This window comes from Aquarana catesbeiana, linkage group LG09, assembly GCF_042186555.1.
Source record: "Aquarana catesbeiana isolate 2022-GZ linkage group LG09, ASM4218655v1, whole genome shotgun sequence".
Classification (NCBI taxonomy): domain Eukaryota; kingdom Metazoa; phylum Chordata; class Amphibia; order Anura; family Ranidae; genus Aquarana; species Aquarana catesbeiana.
This window is the reverse complement of record NC_133332.1, coordinates 97,806,440-97,829,610: the sequence shown is the minus strand read 5'-3', so window position 1 is coordinate 97,829,610 and position 23,171 is coordinate 97,806,440. Positions and strand designations below refer to the sequence as shown.

At 51.3% G+C, this 23,171-nt stretch overlaps 1 protein-coding gene across 1 annotated transcript in view; it reads right to left on the bottom strand.

Moving 5' to 3' along the window:
• The window catches only part of RSPH6A (radial spoke head 6 homolog A), a 32,520-nt gene that overhangs the window by 4,457 nt on the left and 4,892 nt on the right, over positions 1-23,171 (bottom strand). The window contains exons 2-6 of the mRNA XM_073599032.1: positions 10,581-10,815; positions 7,286-7,741; positions 3,283-3,570; positions 3,051-3,195; positions 580-697 (exon numbers count right to left, since the gene is read on the bottom strand). Of these exons, the coding sequence (XP_073455133.1) occupies positions 580-697; positions 3,051-3,195; positions 3,283-3,570; positions 7,286-7,741; positions 10,581-10,815 (1,242 nt within the window). The remainder of the gene's footprint in view (positions 1-579; positions 698-3,050; positions 3,196-3,282; positions 3,571-7,285; positions 7,742-10,580; positions 10,816-23,171) is intronic.

The window sequence follows — 23,171 nt, the reverse complement described above, 5'->3', positions numbered from 1 at the left end:
TCATTTTAATTGAGTCACCTTGTACATTATCATATTTTAGCATAGCAATTTACACATTTTTTTTCAATTGATTTATATTTAACCCTTGATGCCACCACCCCTTCCCACCCCCACCGCAAGGATAGATTTTGTGTAACTTCTGGAGTTAGGCTCTAAATTAAATCCTGGATCTGGGATTTCAACACACTCAAATGCCTTCATTTCTATTTTGATTGGCACTGTTTACTTACTTAATCAGGCACCAGGGCATATTTAGACATTTGAATGGGTTGTTGAATTGGTTACACATTGATGTTGGAAGAAACTGCTGTGCAGCTATCCAAAACCTGACCACTAAGGTGCGACAGTTCAGCAAACATTTTACCAAAACTGCTTTTCTCTCTGAAAACAAGTGTTAAGGGGATGTTGTCCCTAAGGGTATCTATACTTCACACACTGGTGCCTTCCTGCCAGCCCTGTATGCCTAATACAATGGATAACAGGAGAACATATATTGTAAGCTTCGTCTGTAAATCAACAAGACAGACTTTACAGGCAATGCTGGGAATTTTAGAAAGGTTGCAAGATGGGAGAACATACTTGGAGCTGGAGATGGTGTAGGCTCCCGGCCACAGATTGGATCGAAGAACTGCCAGAGCATATTGAGGGATGAGAGATGACGAGAGTGAGGCTGTCCATGGTGGCGTCTGGTTTATTTCTGAAAAATAAAAACATTTTTTACCATAAAGTCCTACCATGACAATATGATTTAGTGGGAGTAGAACTATTCTAACTGCCATAGAAAATCTGTGTATAAACCTGCAAACTAATATCAGATGAGAAAGGGGGTTACAGTGGTGGGGCAGATGAGAAGATAGTTCAGCGATGAGACAGAAGAACATGGGGTACGGCGGTAGAGCAGATGTGCAGGGTAGTACAGTAGTGGGGCAACATTGGTGGGGCAGATGATCAGGGGGTTGCATTGGTGGGACAGAAGAGCAGGGTGGTACAGTGGTGGGACAGATGAGCAGGGGGTTACAGTGGTGGGACAGATGAGCAGGGGGTTACAGTGGTGGGGCAGATGAGCAGGGGGTTACAGTGGTGGGGCAGTTGTGCAGGGGGTACATTGGTGGGGCAGATGAGAAAGGGGTTACGGTGGTGGGGCAGATGTGCAGGGTAGTACAGTGGTGGGGTAGATGAGCAGGGGGGCAGGGTAGTACAGTGGTGGGACAGATGAGCAGGGGAGGTAGAGTGGTGAAACAGATTTGCAGGGGTGACAGTGATCTGAGGTGTGGAATTGCAGGAATTGGGGCTGATCTGAGGCGTGAGAGTGCAGGATGTTAATTTGACACTACTAAAGTAGTTTACAGCATTTTTTTGTTATAAAATCGGCACGCTCAATTTCTTTGAAAACATTTTTCGGCACTGTGCTCAAAAGGTTGCCTACCCCTGCTCTAGATTGTTGTTCTGCTTTGCACAACTGGTTGTGTACAATCACATTCAATAGGAGAATGGCAAAGCTTTGCTAAACTCGTAAAGAGGCTGCCTGCATACTCAGACTTTCAAAACATCACTAAACCAAACTCTTTTTAACCTAACCTGCTTGCAGAATCCATATAAAAAGGAGTGTAACCACTAAAACAGGGCTTGTGGTTAAACTTCACCCACCTAAAATACCTTAAACTGGTTGTAAACCGTTACATATACCCATTGTGCAATGACTGGTCTCAGGCGATGCACAGATGAAACAAATCCTCCTACATAAGTTGTACCTATCTGCAGCCATCTCTTTTCTGCATCTGTTCAAAGTGCTGAATTTTAAAGCTTGTCTGAGAGTTCAGAAAAAAGTGGCAGTGAGCTCAAAGCAGAGCTCTACCCAAAAATTGAAGCTCCACTTATTTGCCTCGTCCCTCCCTCCGCTGCCACATTTGGCACCTTTTGGGGGGTGGGTTACCTGTCAAAACCAGGAACCCGCGACAAACTCATCCAGAAGTTCAGCCCCCTCCTCCTTCCCCCGTCGCCGGGCCATTCACAAAGAGCAGCGCGCTTCACGCATGCACAGTAGGGAACCGGCTGTGAAGCCTCAAGGCTTCACTGCTGGTTTACCTTACCCAAGATGGCGGCGGCACCCGAGAGCTGATTGAAAAATTGGCTCAGATGAAGATACCGCTGAATATATGGACAGATAAATGTCCTAATATTAAAAGTCAGCAGCTACAGTATTGAAGCGTCACACTCTGCAGAGCTCAGTGAGGAGAGCTCTGGGAGCTGATTGGAGGGAAGGGGCACACCCCCCGCTTCACACTGCACACAGGAACAGAGCTAAGGCTGTCAATTATCTGGAGGTCCCTCCCCTGTCACCATTTTGCTCTTGGTGTCAGGAAAACTTGTCAGATGTGACTGATGGTGATAGTGGTGGAATGAAGCAGCAGACAGAAATGACGGTCCTTTTAATTGAGACAAGTACACACTATAGAAGAATATGTTTTGTTCATATTTCATGTCTGAGGTTTACAACCACTTTAAAGCCCAATGCCTGGAAAATTAAAAAAATAACCTTTCCAGTGGACTCCCGTGCTCTATAAAGGTAAAATACTTGTTTAGCCTAGGGGCAGAGGATTGGGGAGAAATACTTATGTTATTCCTTGCTCCAACAGGCTCCCTCCAGTGCTGTGAGTGGTCTCCTGCAGCTGCTCTATAAGCTTTGACCAGCTCTGGTCATATTACACCCTCCCCAGCTTACAATACAACGTCCCTTTATTGCATGTAATGGCACTGAGTCTCCGCCCACAGACCAGAGCTTTGGCCAGAGTAGGGGAACACTGGAGCCGCTCAAAGCAGGGTTTAAGGTAAGTAAAGCTGCTTGCACGGTATCCCTTAGGCATAATGAGCATTTACCTGTGCAGCGCAAGGGTGCATTTTTTTATTTTTTTTCCTGGAGTTCGACTTTGAAATCTCCAAAATGAAAATATTAAAAACACACATCATCTACTTTATCTATATGCCAACTTTGCATCATAATATTTTCGCCAAGTCTACAGGTGCTTTCAAAGGACATAAAAGATGGGTACCAGCATCCTCAGAGAGAGGTGTGAGCAGAGGAGGGCCCACTTCAGGCTCTGGTTCTTCTTCATCCTCTTTCTCTTCCTCCTCCCCCTCTTCTTCTTCCATCTCCTCTTCTGACTTTACAGCGGTGTTATACCAGACACATCGTCCCTAGTACAAGGAAACCAGGCATGTTTGTGAGGGCATATAACCTGAAACTAGGACCAGTACCTGCATCTGAAAAGTGACTCTTTTCACCTGTGGTAATATGTGTTGGACGTGGTGAACCCAGTTAGACAAGCTCTCCACCAGTTCATTCACTGGAATGCCCTCAAATTCGGAATTCTCTTCGTATGTGTCCCTTACAGCCCCTTCTTCCTCTTCTTCTCCTTCCTCTTCCCCAAACTGATAAAAACCAAGAGGGCTGACAAGGGTTCCCGCTGAGATACGGGCAATCTGAGCACGCAGGAGGTTAGCCTCGGTTCCTGGGAATGGGGGGTAGGTGACAACTGGAGCTTCAAGGTTTCCTGTGAAGAGACGTCGGATCTGTTGATACAAAGATTAAATTGATATCAGTTGACTGAAAATTAAGTTGAAAAATGGAACCTAATCTACACTACCAATGTTAGTTGAAAACTTAATTGGTATATCACAGTAAAAGAAAGATGGGCAGGGGTTGCTCTAGTGTTTGCCAGTATTGGAAGTTTTAATGTGTTTTTGAAACGTGAATGTTAATAATGAGCATGCTCCTCCCCCATCCTATTTGGACGTTATAATGGTAGCATTATGCCCTGTACACACAGTCGGATTTTCCGACAGAAAATGTGTGATAGGACCTTGTTGTCGGAAATTCCGACCGTGTGTAGGCTCCATCACACATTTTCCATCGGATTTTCCGACACACAAAGTTTGAGAGCAGGATATAAAATTTTCCGACAACAAAATCCGTTGTCGGAATTTCCGATCGTGTGTACACCAATCCGACACACAAAGTGCCACGCATGCTCAGAATAAATAAAGAGATGAAAGCTATTGGCTACTGCCCCGTTTATAGTTCCGACGTACGTGTTTTCCATCACCGCGTTCAGAATGATCAGATTTTCCGACAACTTTGTGTGATCGTGTGTATGCAAGACAAGTTTGAGCTAACATCCGTCTGAAAAAATCCTAGGATTTTGTTGTTGGAATGTCCGATCAATGTCCGACCGTGTGTACAGGGCATTAGGAGATAAGGCTCATAAAGTAGTAGGAGTGACTAATACAACTATTTTCCTGGAACAGTAATGACAGCTATACGGCTTTGACAAATGATCTCTTCTAATAGGAATAATCGATCTTTAGTCGACAACCCATATGACCCATATGCCGCACATGGGGAAGGGGATTTCAATCAATAGTTAAAGATTCTAACTTAATATACTAATACTAATGATTGTAAGTTATTGCTAGCATCTCTGTTTCCACTATGTAATCTTATGAAGTGATCAAATGAAATACAATTGTATTCATGAACAAAGCATCTCAGTGCTACCAATCTATGCAAAACGATTATTTTCCTCCCTGGCCAATCAACTCAGTTTGTTCAACTCTCGCACCGCATCAGAATCGCAGGCAGTTCAAACTGCACTTTGTGAACCTCTGCGGGCGTCAATATAAAGTTAATGACACCCCCGAATCAGTTCGTAGAACGCAAAGCAAACTGTGGAATTTGATGGAATCGGACCACATGGGTCTGAACACCGATGTGATTCAATTCATTGGTAATGTCTGCCTTTATTTTGTTAAGCGCTGCGCAAACTGTTGGCACTATATAAAACCTGTATAATAATAATTCCAGTGGGGACCAAAAAAAGGGTCCTATACCATTTTGGTGTGAATGTGATGCGGCTTCAGCCATACAAATTGTATGGCTGAATGCGTACCGCACAGACATTGCATGTAACATGCACAGGAATGCGGTATGAATCACATGCGATGTCTGCAATCCCATTAGTGTGAACCCAGACTTAGGCCCCTTTCACACTGGGGTGGTTTTCCGGCGTTATTGCGCTAAAAATACCGCCTGCAAACCGCCCCAAAACAGCCTCCGCTGTTTGTTTAGTGTGAAAGCCCGAGGGCTTTCACACTGAAGCGGTGCGCTGGCAGGAGAAGAAAAAATCTCCTGTCAGCCGCATCTTTGGAGTGGTGAAGGAGCGGTGTATTCACCGCTCCTAAACCGCTCCTGCCCATTGAAATCAATGGGACAGCGCGGCTATAGCCGCGCTATACGAGTGGTTTTAACCCTTTTCCGGCCGCCAGCGGGGGGTTAAAACCGCACCGCTAGCGGCCGAATACCGCGGTAAAACAGCGATAATAATAGCACTGTTTTACCGCCGACGCCCCCTACCGCCCCAGTGTGAAAGGGGCCTTAGGGAGACCCTGCGAATCCAGTGCGGGTTCCCACATCGCACCTGACTCGCAGGCAGTTCACACTGCCCTCTGTGAACCACTGCAAGTGTCAATACAAAGTTAATGACACCCCCCAGATCGGTCCACACATCTCAGTGCGAACTGTGCATTTGGACAGGAATCAAATCGCATGGGTGTGAACACCCATGCAATCTGATTCAGGTGCGGACAAAAAAAAAAAAGGGTCCTGCACGAGTTTGGTCCGAATGCAATGCAAATTCAGCCATACTGTTTGTATGGCTGAATTCGCATTGCACACACATCACATGTGATTTGCACAGCAATGCGGTGTGAATCACATGCAATGTTTGGCATTGCACCAGTTTGACCCGGCCCTTGCTCTTAATCGATCAGAAAGGAAGTTATGGCTATTTTATTGTTTATGGATTCAATTTTTTTGTTCAAATCACACATTTGTCAGATAAAAAGTGGTGGGTACACAATGACGTTCAGAGATCACACTGCCCTAGACGAATGTGTATGAAATATACAGCTCTGATAAAGCATGAGGTAAGTCATGCCACTAGTTCTTTGCAGACCGGTCTAAATTATCTTCAAACTCCTTAGAATATTGTTGTTAAGAACTCCAAACTTCCAATACTTAAAAGTCTGACTCCAGCCAAAATTGTTTATTTTAGTTTTGGACAGAGTGGGGAATCTTCAAAATTTATCTTAGGTTGGTATTTATGCCAAGACTCCATTAGGGAGATTTTTCTCACATCTTGACACCTGTACAATAAACACTTCCCCATTCTACTAAAAAAGTTTGTTTTGGGTTCTGCCCATGTTCCTGTTGAATAGGTTTCCCATACCTTCCTGTCCTGAAAAAAAATAGACACGAATGGCAAAATTAAAAAAAAGGCTGACAGGGACTCTAACCCCTCAAAAACAACATAAAATTCTTAGACTGGTGTTGGACTTTAAAAGAGAAATTTGAGGTTAATAAAAAATCAAACATACATATTCACCTCCATGCTGCAGCCTCTGTGTGACTAAGGGTGAACTCAGGCATGTTTGGCTCCTTGCCTGAACCTACCTGAGCGAGGAAGCCCCCAGGAGGCTGTCATTATACTGGGCTAATTATAAGCGGCCAATGCATTCCCTACTATACAGCCACACATATTAATGCCCCTTGTATAGTTGTGGCTGCAGTAAGGGAAATCCCCCAGCTACAGATGATTGCTCCAGTACAGGTGATAACTTCCTGGCTGGCTTGCTCTGGTGGGTTCAGACTAGGATCCAAACAATCCTAAGCTTATTACTACGTGTGACATTGCAGCAGTCCTTTGCCAAGCCTAAGACAGAGAACTGAGTGATTACATGGTCACTGATCATTCAGTCTGAATTCAGTCTGCTCACACTGGAGATCAGTGACTATCAGTCACCGCTCTCCAGCGCCCACAGGAGCAATAGACTGGGGAGAGAGTGGGCATGCCTGGCTCTGGCACTCAACTGCATGATGAAAGGTGGAGCCAACTGTCAATAAGGCAGCTGGATGGATCCCAAAAATATTTTCAGGATCCTTCACGTACATTGTGTGGTTCTACTCGGCAGCAAGAGCCTGCTAGCATCTGCCTCTAGGGCACAGGAATACATTAATAAATGCACTCCTGTCAGCCAAAAGGGAATTATAGTCAAAAAAGGTTTGGCCATACTTCTCTTTAAATATTTGCCACAGTAACATTCATACACAAGATGGGGTTAATAAGATAAGAAGTAATGAAAAATGTCATAGCTGAGCAGCGCTTGTCTTCTCTAGACATTGCAGCACAGGGATAATTACAGTTTGGGAGGCACACATTGAGATGGATACCTTTCTTGCTGCTGTAATCTGTGCAGGGGTTACAGGAGGAAGGCGGACCCATTCTGCACCAGGTTCTGTACACACAAAGTAAACATATTTATTTGCTCCTGTGCCATTTTCCTCACGAGGCAGCACAGGAGGGGGCCGGTATGTGGATTTTGGGGGCAAATCTTCTGCTTCTTCTTTTTCCTCCTCATCTTCTTCTTCCTCAGCCGCTTTTTCTTCTTCTTCTGCCCCTTCCTCAGCTTCATCATCTTCACCTTCTCGGAACTGCACCTCCGCCACCAAGTAGCTGCCATGAACACCAAGGATCTTGCCCCAGAATCGGCAGCGCTGGAGGGGGCGTGTGTCAGTGAGCCGTTTCAAGGCAAGCGCTATACGCACCGTCTCGTCTCGCCCTAGACTCACACCTCCTTGCTGAAGCAGGTGAGCAAGATCCAGGAGATTGGGGAGAGGAGAGTCCATCTGTCAAAGAAAAAAAAATATGGGATCTATATTTTGGTGATGGTATTTGTTGTTGTGTCATCTCAACCATAAATCTCCTCAGTAGTAAATTGAATAGCCAAATCCTAGAATATTACTGGCAAATGACCAAATGGACCATCTTACATTAAACTTTTATCTAAGGATACATCTGTGTCTATCCATGACATGCTTAAAGTAGAAGCCTGGTCTAATCAAAGCTTAAACCTGCTCCCAGCCCCATTCTAAACCCTATACTATCTAGCCTGTAAAGGCCCTAACCTAATCTAAGGGCGCTCCGCTCCGGTTATGTGATCTCCCCAGACGACGGCTTCAGGAGAGAGGAGAGAGCAGCGACAATGGCTGCAATGCCTGGATAGTAATGTCACCTATGGTTTTACTATGGATGGTGGATTCGCCGGCGGTGGATTTGCAGCGAAATCACGTTTATCGGTGGTGGGAGAGGGGCCCCCCTCCCGCCGCAATCCGGTGCCCTCCGCCGCTTACCGGAGCTGTCGGCAGCGGTGGAGGCGATCACGAGGGGAAGATGGCGCACACCCGTCTCCATGACACTGCAGGGCGGAAGCGACGTCAAAACGTCACTTCCGCCCATACGTCTTAAAGGCACATTTTTTCAATGTCATTTTTTTAAATGACTTTTTTTTTTTTTTTAATTGCATTTTAGTGTAAATATGAGATCTGATGTCTTTTTGACCCCCCCCCCCCCCCCCGATCTCATATTTAAGAGGTCCTGTCATGCTTTTTTCTATTACAAGGGATGTTTACATTCCTTGTAATAGGAATAAAAGTGACACAATTTTTTTTTTTAAACAGTGTAAAAATAAATAAAATCAAGTAAAATAATTTATTTTTTTTTTTTTACATGAGTAGCGCCCGCATATGAAAACGGTGGTCAAACCACACATATGAGGTATCGCCGCGATCGTTAGAGCAAGAGCAATAATTCTAGCCCCAGAGCTCCTCTGTAATGCAAAACATGCAACCTGTAGAATTTCTTTAATGTCGCCTATGGAGATTTTTGAGGGTAAATGTTTGACGCCATTCCAAAAGCAAGCGCAATTTTGAAGCGTGACATGTTGGGTATCAATTTACTCGGCATAACATTATCTTTCACAATATAAAAAAATTGGGCTAACTTTACTGTTGTCTTATTTTTTTTTAAAAAAAAAGTTAATTTTTTACAGAAAAAGCTTGTTTGTAAGACCGCTGCGCAAATACGGTGTGAAAAAAAGTATTGCAATGACCGCCATTTTATTCTCTAGGGTGTTAGGGGAAAAAACAATATATAATGTTTGGGGGTTCTAAGTAATTTTCTAGCAAAAAAAAAAAAACTGTTTCAAAACATGTAAACACCTAGATTCCAAAACGAAGCTGGTCTTTAAGTGGTTAAAGGGTAATTCTAGTTTCCTCACCCCTTAAAGTGGAGTTCCACCCACTTTTACAACTCTTCAGCATCCCTCACTAAACTGTGCACTGTAAACGAATTGGATATTTTAAAATTTTTTTTCTCAGCACTTACTGTATATCTGCTGTATTCATTTTTCACTTCCTCCTCCCTGGCCGCGGCCCATCGCATCATTTCCTGTTTGCAATGCCTTCTGGGAAGGGGCGGCAACTTCCTCTGAAACTGCCGTTGCTATGGAAACCTGACCTGAAACCTATTACACTGCTTGTGCTGCACTGAGCATGTGCGAGATCTGCAAGGATGAGATCCAGGAAGAAATGCAGTCTGGCTTCAGATGCCCAGACTTAAGATGGCCACGGCCTGCTGTAAGTTTATAAAATAACAAACTACTGCTATAAACTAACAAAACAGACCTTAGTTTACAGACTAACTTTACTAGAATACATTAAGCTTGTGTATTATAGGGGTATTTTTATTTAAAAAGTATAATTTCGGCCGGAACACCACTTTAAGGCCCTTTCACATGGGCGAGCCAATCAGGTCTTCCTGTCAGTTTTTCAGTTGGACCTGACTGGAAAGTCCATGCATTACTATGGACGGACAAGTACAAATAGACTTGTGTCTGTTTACACCTGCCTAACTCCGAGTCTGATCTAGCCCGCTAAAAAAAAATGCAACCTCTTCCATTTGGGTTGACCACATCAGAGGCAGCCAGGTATAAACGGACAGCAGAGTCCGTTTACTCCCAGACAACGGCAGATCAGAGCAGGCTCTGTCCGTGTCCGCTTTGTAAAAACAGACAGGGACCTGTCATCCGCTCTGCTCTGATCAGCAGACAGATCCCCTGTTGATTGGAACAAAAGGCGCCCATGTGAAGTGTCATACAGGCATTTCTGCCTCTAGAGACAAATCACCATAAGCAGGTTTATTAAAGAGGCTATCTAGGAGTCTCTATGGAATCATTCCCTCTGTAGCCAGATGCAGACAACAGCATACAATGCACATGGTTGCAGTGTTGCAACCTCTTAGGAGATAAAACAGGCAACCAGGAGGCGACATATCACCTCCAAGCTGCCTGTCAAATGCCACTGAAAGGCAATCACACCCTATCTGCATTTGAAGCATATGTAAGTGTACATGTTTGTGTGTTTAATGCAACCTGCAGCACACAACTGTGTACAGCCATCTCTTCTAATGAATCTCAATGGGTGGCAATATGCAACGGGAACTGGTTATGTCATTATGCAGGCGCTGCATACCGTACAGCCCTTGTACAATCATGTGCATGAAGCCTTACATACTTCATCAATATCTAACCATAGTACAGGAATGTCTACATTCATGTTTGTGAACTTTATTGGCGACTGTTAAACTTAAAGTGATTATGTTGACTTGGTTTGAATCTTATTTGCTCACCATCTCTCCATCTCCCTCAGCCTCCTCTCCTTCTCCACCTCCATGGGTGAAGAGCGTACGGTGGGATTCTGCCTTAATGTAAGTGTGTGGGTCATCTTTCTGGGTGCGTAGTGTGTCAAGTCCTTTGTTCAGCCTGGACCAGTGCAGTTCTGTGCTCAGCTGTTCCAGGATCTCCAATGGATTAGGTGGGCGCTCTGCTAGGATCCGGGACAGGAGAGCAGAGATGTGATCATATCTGTGATCATTAGGAAAAGACAAACATGTTAATAGAATACAATACAATGGCTTCCTTCACCAACCATCACTGGGCCTTATGTACATTAACTGGATGACAGAACAGTTCCTGCATTGTCCACACCAAACAATCATTGTCCAGCTGGACAATTGGTCGGGGTCAGCCGGGTCATCAGCGCGCACAGTCCGTACTGCAGGCAGCCGTGCCTACCACGAGATTCTGTGCTTGATACAAGTTATCAGTCTGTAAATGCAATTCCTTTTTAATAAATAAAAAAGATAATGCACTATCGGTCCTCCTTTTCCTTTCCACTTCTATCTGTGACCCAGGAGCCTTTGACCATCCAGAATTCCATATAGATGGTGATAGAGATCGATGTCTTTCAGCTGAGAGCAGTGTAAATGCCCATTGACCTTTAAGGTCTGGTAAGCGGGCATTTATTATTGTACACGTTGGTGATGCATGCAGCACTTTGAAGGTTTTGGAACAGCATCCGTTTGGCACTCAATATCATTTGGGACGGTTTGATTGATAATCAACCCTTATTGAGTTCTATTTGGGACTTTCTTTATTCACAATTTTAATTACAATATTTTTTCACCCATGTTATTATACATTGTGTTAACACTTGACTGATGGTGGGTCACATCACTTGGTCAAAGCATAAGAGACAGCTGTGCACGTTTAATAGCACTCACATTCATGTTTTAGTTCATTTAATATTTTTTGAGACCACGCATTTTATTTTCTTTCACTTTATCTTATCTCCCGGTATTCAGGGTGTCTCAGATTCAGCAGTTTCCTCAACTTACTAGCTAGCGCATCCTTTCACACGTTTTTAGCAATCATTGTCCAGCTGTCATACTCTGAGTTTTGGCTGAGCAACAAAAAGACACATCTGACTGGTTGTAACACAAACTTCCTTTCACACATTTGACTTGCAAAGGGTTACAAGTGCTTGAAATCTGCTTTAACATGTTTGCCAAAGTTTATCAATAGCTGGATTTAGGGCTCATTCACACCATATGGGCATAAAACTGATGCAAAAACGCAGATTTGGCTTGCGTAGAATTTATTGGGCTTATTCACACCATGTGCAGAGATGTGTGCTTTTCTAAAATAGCTCTATGCAAGGACACAAAGAAAACAATGGTTTTCTTTGTGCCCTTGCAGAAACAGGTGCAAAAAAATCACGTCTCTGCACATGGTGTCAACAAGGCCTTACTTGGGTATAACAAAAAACTGCACCACTTGGCAGTAGGAGTCTCCTCCTCTCCCTAACTGCATCAAACCATCGTAACCATCCAATTCCGGAACCTAAAAGCATTGGTCAAATGATTTAATAACATGCTTTCTCCTTTCCTTTATCACCATCTCAGAATTTGGAATTCAGATTTCGGAATTTGGAGTTCGGGGGACTCGGAATTTGGAGTTCGGGGGACTCGGAATTTGGAGTTCGGGGGACTCGGAATTTGGAGTTCGGGGGACTCGGAATTTGGAGTTCGGGGGACTCGGAATTTGGAGTTCGGGGGACTCGGAATTTGCTTGGGTATAACAAAAAACAGTGCCGCTCGGCAGTAGGAGTCTCCTCCCTTCCCTAAGGCCCCTTTCACACTGAAGCGGTTTGCAACCGGTATTGCGCTAAAAATACCACCTGCAAACCGCCCCTAAACAGCCTCCGCTGTTCAGTGTGAAAGCCCGAGGGCTTTCACACTGAAGCGGTGCGCTGGCAGGACGGTGAAAAAAGTCCTGCAAACCGCTTCTTTGGAGCGGTGAAGGAGCGGTGTATTCACCGCTCCTAAACCGCTCCTGCCCATTGAAATCAATGGGACAGCGCGGCTATACTGCAGCAATACCGAGGCTATAGCCGCGCTGTACGAGTGAATTTAACCCTTTTTCGGCCGCCAGCGGGGGTTAAAACCGCACCGCTAGCGGCCGAATAGAGCTGCAAGAACGACGGTACAGCAGCGCTAAAAATAGCGCTGTTGTACCGCCGACGCCCCCACCGCCCCAGTGTGAAAGGGGCCTAACTGCATCAGACTTTGTAACCATCCAATTCCGGAACCTAAAAGTAGAATAAATTCTTCTCTGCAGTGGCGGCCCATCCATTAGGGGCTCTGCCCCCTCTCTCCACGCCACTCCATATATGCAATGGATAGAATTCATGCATAGCATGAATCTATCCACGGCCACCCCCTATTCATGCGTCTGGCCCCTTTCAGAGCACCGGGCACATGAATTACAGTGGCCAGGGTGTTTATTTTGAAGCACCTTATTAGCGCCAGAGGCTCTAATAAGCTTCAAAATAGGGTGGGCTTGGGTCGCAGAGAATTCGCTCTGATCCCACCCAGGTGTGTTTCAACAGCGAATAAATATTCGCTGTTGAAACACTGATCCTCAATCTGGCCGGTGTGACCCATTTTCCAATTGTGACCCATTTTCCGATTGGCCGATAAGAGAAGACTCCCGGTTGCCTGCCGAGGAGGAGGGAGGAAACAGAAGCCGCCTCCGCCATGATAAGCAGGAAAAACGTGAGCCCGCCGCTTGCGCTGAGCGAGGAAGCCACCGGTGATTGTGTAAGTGCTACCGACCAACCGACTGAGTGGGGGTGGGGAGAGGTTGGTATACTGTTTACTGCCCCCCTAAAAAAAAAATTCCACAGGCCGTCACTGCTTCTCTACGTTCGTCAAATGCTTTAGTAACATACTTTCTCCTTTCCTTTATAACCAACTCAGTAATTTGGAATTCAGTTTTTCATTATGAGTATGAAATTTGTAACTTGGAATTCGGGGCGCGGAATTTGTAACTTGGAATTCTGAACTCGGAATTCAAAAATAATTATTTGGAACTCGGAATTCGACACTTGGAATTTGGAACTTTGATTTTGGAACTCGGATCTCTGAGTTCACAACTCGAAATTTGGAACTTTGAATTTGAAATTCAGAATTTAAAATGTGGAAATCCGAATTCGGAACTTGAACTTTGGAGTTTAGAACTCGAAATTTGGAAAGCATGCGATTTTGTGCATGTTCCTGCATTACACTGGTGTAAACAAAGCCTTAGTTGTTATGTATGTACAATTTGTCAAACATTAATTTGTAAATTTGGTGATTTGCATCCCTGTGTATGAGGGGTTCACTGAACCTGAAGTTCCCTTGATACATCTGGCCTTGTGTGTAAATAATGTATATATACACCATATTACCAAAAGTATTGGGACACCTGCCTTTACACACATCAACTTTAATGTCATCCCAGTCAAATGTCGCGTACACACGATCAGACTTCTCGTCAGAAAAAGATATGACGGCTTTTCCAACGGGATTCCGCTCAAGTTTGCCTTGCATACACACACACACACACGGTCATGCAAAAGTTCGCTGAACTTACGACCGTTAAGAAAGTACAACACTACGACGAGCCGAGAAAATTAAGTTCAATGCTTCTGAGCATGCATCAAATTGTTTCCGAGCATGCGTAGGAATTTTGTGCGTCGGAATTACCACAGGCGATCGCATTTTCGGATAGGAACTTTTCCCGAACAAAACATTAAGAACATGCTCTGATTCTTTTGCTGGCTGGAATTCCGCCAGCAAAAGTCCGATAGAGCATACACACGGTCGCATTTTCCAACGAAAAACTCTCATCGGTCTTTTGCGGGCTGAAATTCCGATCGTGTGTACGCGGCAATAGTCCATAGGGTTCAATATTGAGTTGGTCCACCCTTTGCAGCTATAACAGCTTCAACTCTTCTGGGAAGGCTGTCCACAAGGTTTAGGTGTGTGTCTATGGGAATGTTTGACTATTCTTCCTGAAGCGCATTTGTGAGGCAAGACTGGTGGGATGCCATTAAAGTTTATGTGCGTGTAACACCCCTTTCACACTTAGGAGGTTTTCAGGCGTTTTAGCGCTAGAAATAGCCTCTAAATAACACCTGAAAGCCGCCTCCCATTCATTTAAGTGTAACTTTTCACACTGGAGCGGGACGTTAGAAAAAGTCCTGCAAGCAGCATCTTTGGGGCAGTTTGGGAGCATTGTATACAGCACTCCCAAAATGCCCTGCCCTGAAAAGCGCTTCATAAGCGTCGCAACACAGGTGTTTTTAACCCCACTAGCCCCACTAGCAGCCGAAAAGCTACACTTAAACGACCGGTGCTTTAGCGCTAACCAGAGGTGTCATCAGGGGGTGGCTATTGGGGCTACAGACCCGAGCCTGGGGCTAATAGCCCCGAGTCTCTTGTCCCGGTCCTAGAATGCAGGGGACAGGGCGGACTGAGTCGTGGTAGCGCTGGCTCCGGCTCCAGCTCCGCCCCCGCCTGACTCTACTCTTGGTCACTGGTTGCTATAGCTGCCTAGCGGCTAGCAACCAGTGACGTCACTGCCCACTGTGCCCACACTGCCCAGCATTCAAAGCGGAGGAGGATTGCACTTCCTCCTCCTCCGCGCTAGTTTTCATGGGGCTAGTGCTCATGGGCAGGGCCGGCCCTACCATGGGACCCAGGCGGCACATTGATGCTTAAGAAGACGGTGGCGGAACTCCCGCCGATTTAGAGGTGATGGCAGAGCACTCGCTGCTATACCCGCACAGCGGACCGCCGCCCATCCTTTCCGCGGCTCCCCCCTATTGCTGCTGACATGTCGGGACAACAAGAGAAAGTCAGCTGACGGCTAACAGTGTGAAGGGGAGGAGCTTCCTGCTGTGCACTGAGACCCCATGATGAAAGAGGGATCGCTGGAGGCGCGGCTGACACTGAGAGAAAGTAAGTGTCAGCGCCATTGATCTCATCTCCACCACTCCTGCCTGTGTCTAACCCGCCCCGCCTCCCCTGCCTGTGTCTGTCTAACCCTCCTCCTCTACCCCTGCCTGTGTCTAACCCCCCTCACCACTCCTGCCTGTGTCTAACCCCCCTAACCACCCCTGCCTGTGTCTAACCCCCCCTCACCACCCCTGCCTGTGTCTAACCCCCCTAACCACCCCTGCCTGTGTCTAACCCCCCCTCACCACCCCTGCCTGTGTCTAACCCCCCTAACCACCCCTGCCTGTGTCTAACCCCCCCTCACCACCCCTGCCTGTGTCTAACCCCCCTAACCACCCCTGCCTGTGTCTAACCCCCCCTCACCACCCCTGCCTGTGTCTAACCCCCCTAACCACCCCTGCCTGTGTCTAACCCCCCTTCACCACCCATGCCTGTGTCTAACCCCCCCTCACCACGCCTGCCTGTGTCTAACCCCCCTCACCACCCCTGCCTGTGTCTGACCCCCCTCACCAGCCCTGCCTGTGTCTAACCCCCCTCACCAGCCCTTCCTGTGTCTAACCCCCCTCACCAGCCCTTCCTGTGTCTAACCCCCCTCACCAGCCCTTCCTGTGCCTAACCCCCCTCACCAGCCCTTCCTGTGCCTAACCCCCCTCACCAGCCCTTCCTGTGTCTAACCCCCCTCACCAGCCCTGCCTGTGTCTAACCCCCCTCACCAGCCCTGCCTGTGTCTAACCCCCCTCACCAGCCCTTCCTGTGTCTAACCCCCCTCACCAGCCCTGCCTGTGTCTAACCCCCCTCACCACCCCTGCCTGTGTCTAACCCCCCTCACCACTAATGCCTGTGTCTAACCCCCCTCACCACCCATGCCTGTGTCTAACCCCCCTCACCGCCCCTGCCTGTGTCTAACCCCCCTCACCGCCCCTGCCTGTGTCTAACCCCCCTCACCGTCCCTGCCTGTGTCTAACCCCCCTCACCGTCCCTGCCTGTGTCTAACCCCCCTCACCGTCCCTGCCTGTGTCTAACCCCCTCACCACCCCTGCCTGTGTCTAACCCCCCTCACCACCCCTGCCTGTGTCTAACCCCCCTCACCTCCCCTGCCTGTGTCTAACCCCCCTCACCAGCCCTGCCTGTGTCTAACCCCCCTCACCAGCCCTGCCTGTGTCTAACCCCCCTCACCACCCCTGCCTGAGTCTAACCCCCCCTCACCACCCCTGCCTGTGTCTAACCCCCCCCTCACCACCCCTGCCTGTGTCTAACCCCCCCCTCACCACCCCTGCCTGTGTCTAACCCCCCTCACCACCCCTGCCTGTGTCTAACCCCCCTCACCACCCCTGCCTGTGTCTAACCCCCCTCACCACCCCTGCCCGTGTCTAACCCTCTGCCACCCCTGCCTGTGTCTAAACCCACCACCACCACATCTGCCTTTGTCTGAACCCCCCCCTCACCACCCATGCCTGTGTTTAACCCCCCCTCACCACCCCTGCCTGTGTCTAACCCCCCTCACCACCCCTGCCTGTGTCTAACCCCCCTCACCACCCCTGCCTGTGTCTGACCCCCCTCACCAGCCCTGCCTGTGTCTAACCCCCCTCACCAGCCCTGCCTGTGTCTAACCCCCCTCACCAGCCCTGCCTGTGTCTAACCCCCCTCACCAGCCCTGCCTGTGTCTAACCCCCCTCACCAGCCCTGCCTGTGTCTAACCCCCCTCACCAGCCCTTCCTGTGTCTAACCCCCCTCACCACCCCTGCCTGTGTCTAACCCCCCTCACCACCAATGCCTGTGTCTAACCCCCCGCACCACCCATGCCTGTGTCTAACCCCCCTCACCGCCCCTGCCTGTGTCTAACCCCCCTCACCGCCCCTGCCTGTGTCTAACCCCCCTCACCGCCCCTGCCTGTGTCTAACCCCCCTCACCGCCCCTGCCTGTGTCTAACCCCCCTCACCGCCCCTGCCTGTGTCTAACCCCCCTCACCACCCCTGCCTGTGTCTAATCCCCCTCAACACCCCTGCCTGTGTCTAACCCCCCTCACCACCCCTGCCTGTGTCTAACCCCCCTCACCAGCCCTGCCTGTGTCTAACCCCCCTCACCACCCCTGCCTGAGTCTAACCCCCCTCACCACCCCTGCCTGAGTCTAACCCCCCTCACCACCCCTGCCTGTGTCTAACCCCCCCTCACCACCCCTGCCTGTGTCTAACCCCCCCCTCACCACCCCTGCCTGTGTCTAACCCCCCCCTCACCACCCCTGCCTGTGTCTAACCCCCCTCACCAGCCCTGCCTGTGTCTAACCCCCCTCACCAGCCCTGCCTGTGTCTAACCCCCCTCACCAGCCCTGCCTGTGTCTAACCCCCCTCACCAGCCCTGCCTGTGTCTAACCCCCCTCACCACCCCTGCCTGAGTCTAACCCCCCTCACCACCCCTGCCTGAGTCTAACCCCCCTCACCACCCCTGCCTGTGTCTAACCCCCTCTCACCACCCCTGCCTGTGTCTAACCCCCCCCTCACCACCCCTGCCTGTGTCTAACCCCCCCCCTCACCACCCCTGCCTGTGTCTAACCCCCCTCACCACCCCTGCCTGTGTCTAACCCCCCTCACCACCCCTGCCTGTGTCTAACCCCCCTCACCACTAATGCCTGTGTCTAACCCCCCTCACCACCCATGCCTGTGTCTAACCCCCCTCACCGCCCCTGCCTGTGTCTAACCCCCCTCACCGCCCCTGCCTGTGCCTAACCCCCCTCACCACCCCTGCCTGTGTCTAATCCCCCTCAACACCCCTGCCTGTGTCTAACCCCCCTCACCACCCCTGCCTGTGTCTAACCCCCCTCACCAGCCCTGCCTGTGTCTAACCCCCCTCACCACCCCTGCCTGTGTCTAACCCCCCTCACCACCCCTGCCTGTGTCTAACCCTCTGCCACCCCTGCCTGTGTCTAAACCCACCACCACCACATCTGCCTTTGTCTGAACCCCCCCCTCACCACCCATGCCTGTGTTTAACCCCCCCTCACCACCCCTGCCTGTGTCTAACCCCCCTCACCACCCCTGCCTGTGTCTAACCCCCCTCACCAGCCCTGCCTGTGTCTAACCCCCCTCACCAGCCCTGCCTGTGTCTAACCCCCCCTCACCAGCCCTGCCTGTGTCTAACCCCCCCTCACCAGCCCTGCCTGTGTCTAACCCCCCCTCACCACCCCTGCCTGAGTCTAACCCCCCTCACCACCCCTGCCTGTGTCTAACCCCCCCCCTCACCACCCCTGCCTGTGTCTAACCCCCCTCACCACCCCTGCCTGTGTCTAACCCCCCTCACCACCCCTGCCTGTGTCTAACCCTCTGCCACCCCTGCCTGTGTCTAAACCCACCACCACCACATCTGCCTTTGTCTGAACCCCCCCTCACCACCCATGCCTGTGTTTAACCCCCCCTCACCACCCCTGCCTGTGTCTAACCCCCCTCACCACCCCTGCCTGTGTCTGACCCCCCTCACCAGCCCTGCCTGTGTCTGACCCCCCTCACCACCCCTGCCTGAGTCTAACCCCCCCTCACCAGCCCTGCCTGTGTCTAACCCCCCTCACCAGCCCTGCCTGTGTCTAACCCCCCTCACCAGCCCTGCCTGTGTCTAACCCCCCTCACCAGCCCTGCCTGTGTCTAACCCCCCTCACCAGCCCTGCCTGTGTCTAACCCCCCTCACCAGCCCTGCCTGTGTCTAACCCCCCTCACCAGCCCTTCCTGTGTCTAACCCCCCTCACCACCCCTGCCTGTGTCTAACCCCCCTCACCACCCCTGCCTGTGTCTAACCCCCCTCACCACCCCTGCCTGTGTCTAACCCCCCTCACCAGCCCTGCCTGTGTCTAACCCCCCTCACCAGCCCTGCCTGTGTCTAACCCCCCTCACCAGCCCTGCCTGTGTCTAACCCCCCTCACCAGCCCTGCCTGTGTCTAACCCCCCTCACCAGCCCTGCCTGTGTCTAACCCCCCTCACCAGCCCTTCCTGTGTCTAACCCCCCTCACCACCCCTGCCTGTGTCTAACCCCCCTCACCACCAATGCCTGTGTCTAACCCCCCGCACCACCCATGCCTGTGTCTAACCCCCCTCACCGCCCCTGCCTGTGTCTAACCCCCCTCACCACCAATGCCTGTGTCTAACCCCCCGCACCACCCATGCCTGTGTCTAACCCCCCTCACCACCCCTGCCTGAGTCTAACCCCCCTCACCACCCCTGCCTGAGTCTAACCCCCCTCACCACCCCTGCCTGTGTCTAACCCCCCTCACCACCAATGCCTGTGTCTAACCCCCCGCACCACCCATGCCTGTGTCTAACCCCCCTCACCACCCCTGCCTGAGTCTAACCCCCCTCACCACCCCTGCCTGAGTCTAACCCCCCTCACCACCCCTGCCTGTGTCTAATCCCCCTCAACACCCCTGCCTGTGTCTAACCCCCCTCACCACCCCTGCCTGTGTCTAACCCCCCTCACCAGCCCTGCCTGTGTCTAACCCCCCTCACCACTCCTGCCTGTGTCTAAATCCCCTCACCACCCCTGCCTGTGTCTAACCCCCCTCACCACCCATGCCTGTGTCTAACCCCCCTCACCGCCCCTGCCTGTGTCTAACCTCCCTCACCGCCCCTGCCTGTGTCTAACCCCCCTCACCACCCCTGCCTGTGTCTAACCCCCCTCACCACCCCTGCCTGTGTCTAACCCCCCTCACCAGCCCTGCCTGTGTCTAACCCCCCTCACCAGCCCTGCCTGTGTCTAACCCCCCTCACCAGCCCTGCCTGTGTCTAACCCCCCTCACCACCCCTGCCTGAGTCTAACCCCCCTCACCACCCCTGCCTGAGTCTAACCCCCCTCACCACCCCTGCCTGTGTCTAACCCCCCCTCACCACCCCTGCCTGTGTCTAACCCCCCCCTCACCACCCCTGCCTGTGTCTAACCCCCCCCTCACCACCCCTGCCTGTGTCTAACCCCCCTCACCACCCCTGCCTGTGTCTAACCCCCCTCACCAGCCCTGCCTGTGTCTAACCCCCCTCACCAGCCCTGCCTGTGTCTAACCCCCCTCACCAGCCCTGCCTGTGTCTAACCCCCCTCACCAGCCCTGTCTGTGTCTAACCCCCCTCACCACCCCTGCCTGAGTCTAACCCCCCTCACCACCCCTGCCTGTGTCTAACCCCCCCTCACCACCCCTGCCTGTGTCTAACCCCCCCCTCACCACCCCTGCCTGTGTCTAACCCCCCCCTCACCACCCCTGCCTGTGTCTAACCCCCCTCACCACCCCTGCCTGTGTCTAACCCCCCTCACCACCCCTGCCTGTGTCTAACCCCCCTCACCACTAATGCCTGTGTCTAACCCCCCTCACCACCCATGCCTGTGTCTAACCCCCCTCACCGCCCCTGCCTGTGTCTAACCCCCCTCACCGCCCCTGCCTGTGCCTAACCCCCCTCACCACCCCTGCCTGTGTCTAATCCCCCTCAACACCCCTGCCTGTGTCTAACCCCCCTCACCACCCCTGCCTGTGTCTAACCCCCCTCACCAGCCCTGCCTGTGTCTAACCCCCCTCACCACCCCTGCCTGTGTCTAACCCTCCTCACCACCCCTGCCTGTGTCTAACCCTCTGCCACCCCTGCCTGTGTCTAAACCCACCACCACCACATCTGCCTTTGTCTGAACCCCCCCCTCACCACCCATGCCTGTGTTTAACCCCCCCTCACCACCCCTGCCTGTGTCTAACCCCCCTCACCACCCCTGCCTGTGTCTAACCCCCCTCACCAGCCCTGCCTGTGTCTAACCCCCCTCACCAGCCCTGCCTGTATCTAACCCCCCCTCACCAGCCCTGCCTGTGTCTAACCCCCCCTCACCACCCCTGCCTGAGTCTAACCCCCCTCACCACCCCTGCCTGTGTCTAACCCCCCCCTCACCACCCCTGCCTGTGTCTAACCCCCCTCACCACCCCTGCCTGTGTCTAACCCCCCTCACCACCCCTGCCTGTGTCTAACCCTCTGCCACCCCTGCCTGTGTCTAAACCCACCACCACCACATCTGCCTTTGTCTGAACCCCCCCTCACCACCCATGCCTGTGTTTAACCCCCCCTCACCACCCCTGCCTGTGTCTAACCCCCCTCACCACCCCTGCCTGTGTCTGACCCCCCTCACCACCCCTGCCTGTGTCTGACCCCCCTCACCAGCCCTGCCTGTGTCTAACCCCCCTCACCAGCCCTGCCTGTGTCTAACCCCCCTCACCAGCCCTGCCTGTGTCTAACCCCCCTCACCAGCCCTGCCTGTGTCTAACCCCCCTCACCAGCCCTGCCTGTGTCTAACCCCCCTCACCAGCCCTTCCTGTGTCTAACCCCCCTCACCACCCCTGCCTGTGTCTAACCCCCCTCACCACCCCTGCCTGTGTCTAACCCCCCTCACCACCCCTGCCTGTGTCTAACCCCCCTCACCAGCCCTGCCTGTGTCTAACCCCCCTCACCATCCCTGCCTGTGTCTAACCCCCCTCACCAGCCCTGCCTGTGTCTAACCCCCCTCACCAGCCCTGCCTGTGTCTAACCCCCCTCACCAGCCCTGCCTGTGTCTAACCCCCCTCACCACCCCTGCCTGTGTCTGACCCCCCTCACCACCCCTGCCTGTGTCTGACCCCCCTCACCAGCCCTGCCTGTGTCTAACCCCCCTCACCAGCCCTGCCTGTGTCTAACCCCCCTCACCAGCCCTGCCTGTGTCTAACCCCCCTCACCAGCCCTGCCTGTGTCTAACCCCCCTCACCAGCCCTGCCTGTGTCTAACCCCCCTCACCAGCCCTGCCTGTGTCTAACCCCCCTCACCACCCCTGCCTGTGTCTAACCCCCCTCACCAGCCCTGCCTGTGTCTAACCCTCTGCCACCCCTGTCTGTGTCTAAACCCACTACCACCACATCTGCCTTTGTCTGAACCCCACCACCACCACCCCTGGCTCTGACTGAACCCCACCACCACTGTTGCATGAATATCTGACTTCCTGATAAATTTAATTTTAGTTTTAATTGACATGATATAAAATAATGGATGTATGGGCCTTTTGGTGGGCGTGCTGTTTTTTTTGGGTTTTTTTGTGGAGGGGTGGGGGGCAGCATTTTATTCCTGCTGGTCCCAATCAGCACAATGTCTTGGGCCAGCCCTGCTCATGGGGCTAGTGCTCATGGGACTTCTGGACTGGAGCGTCCCTCCGGTGGCGCCATGGAGTGCAAAGCAGCAGGGATGGGGATACCTGGGCAGCCGGGAAGAGCCCAAGAGGGAGAGAAGACACTGCCACCCTGAGCAGCAACCCCAGCGCCTCCACTCCACCTATCAGTCGTCTCCCAGTGCGCTGTGACTGGAAGAGGAAGAAGGCGGGAATTACAATTTGGCCGCCGTGCGACATCGATCGGCGCTCGGGCGGGTGGCTCTCCTCCTCTCCTCTGGCTGCCTCACACACCAGCACCATGGCTGAGCTGCTGCTGCAGGACCTGGACACATGAAGTCTGTCTCCTTCTGGTCAGGTAGGTCAGTCAGTGTGTGTATGTCAGGTACCAGGTCAGTGTGTGTATATCAGGTAGGTCAGTGTATGTAGGTCAGTGTGGGTCAGGTAGGTCAGTGTGAGTCAGGT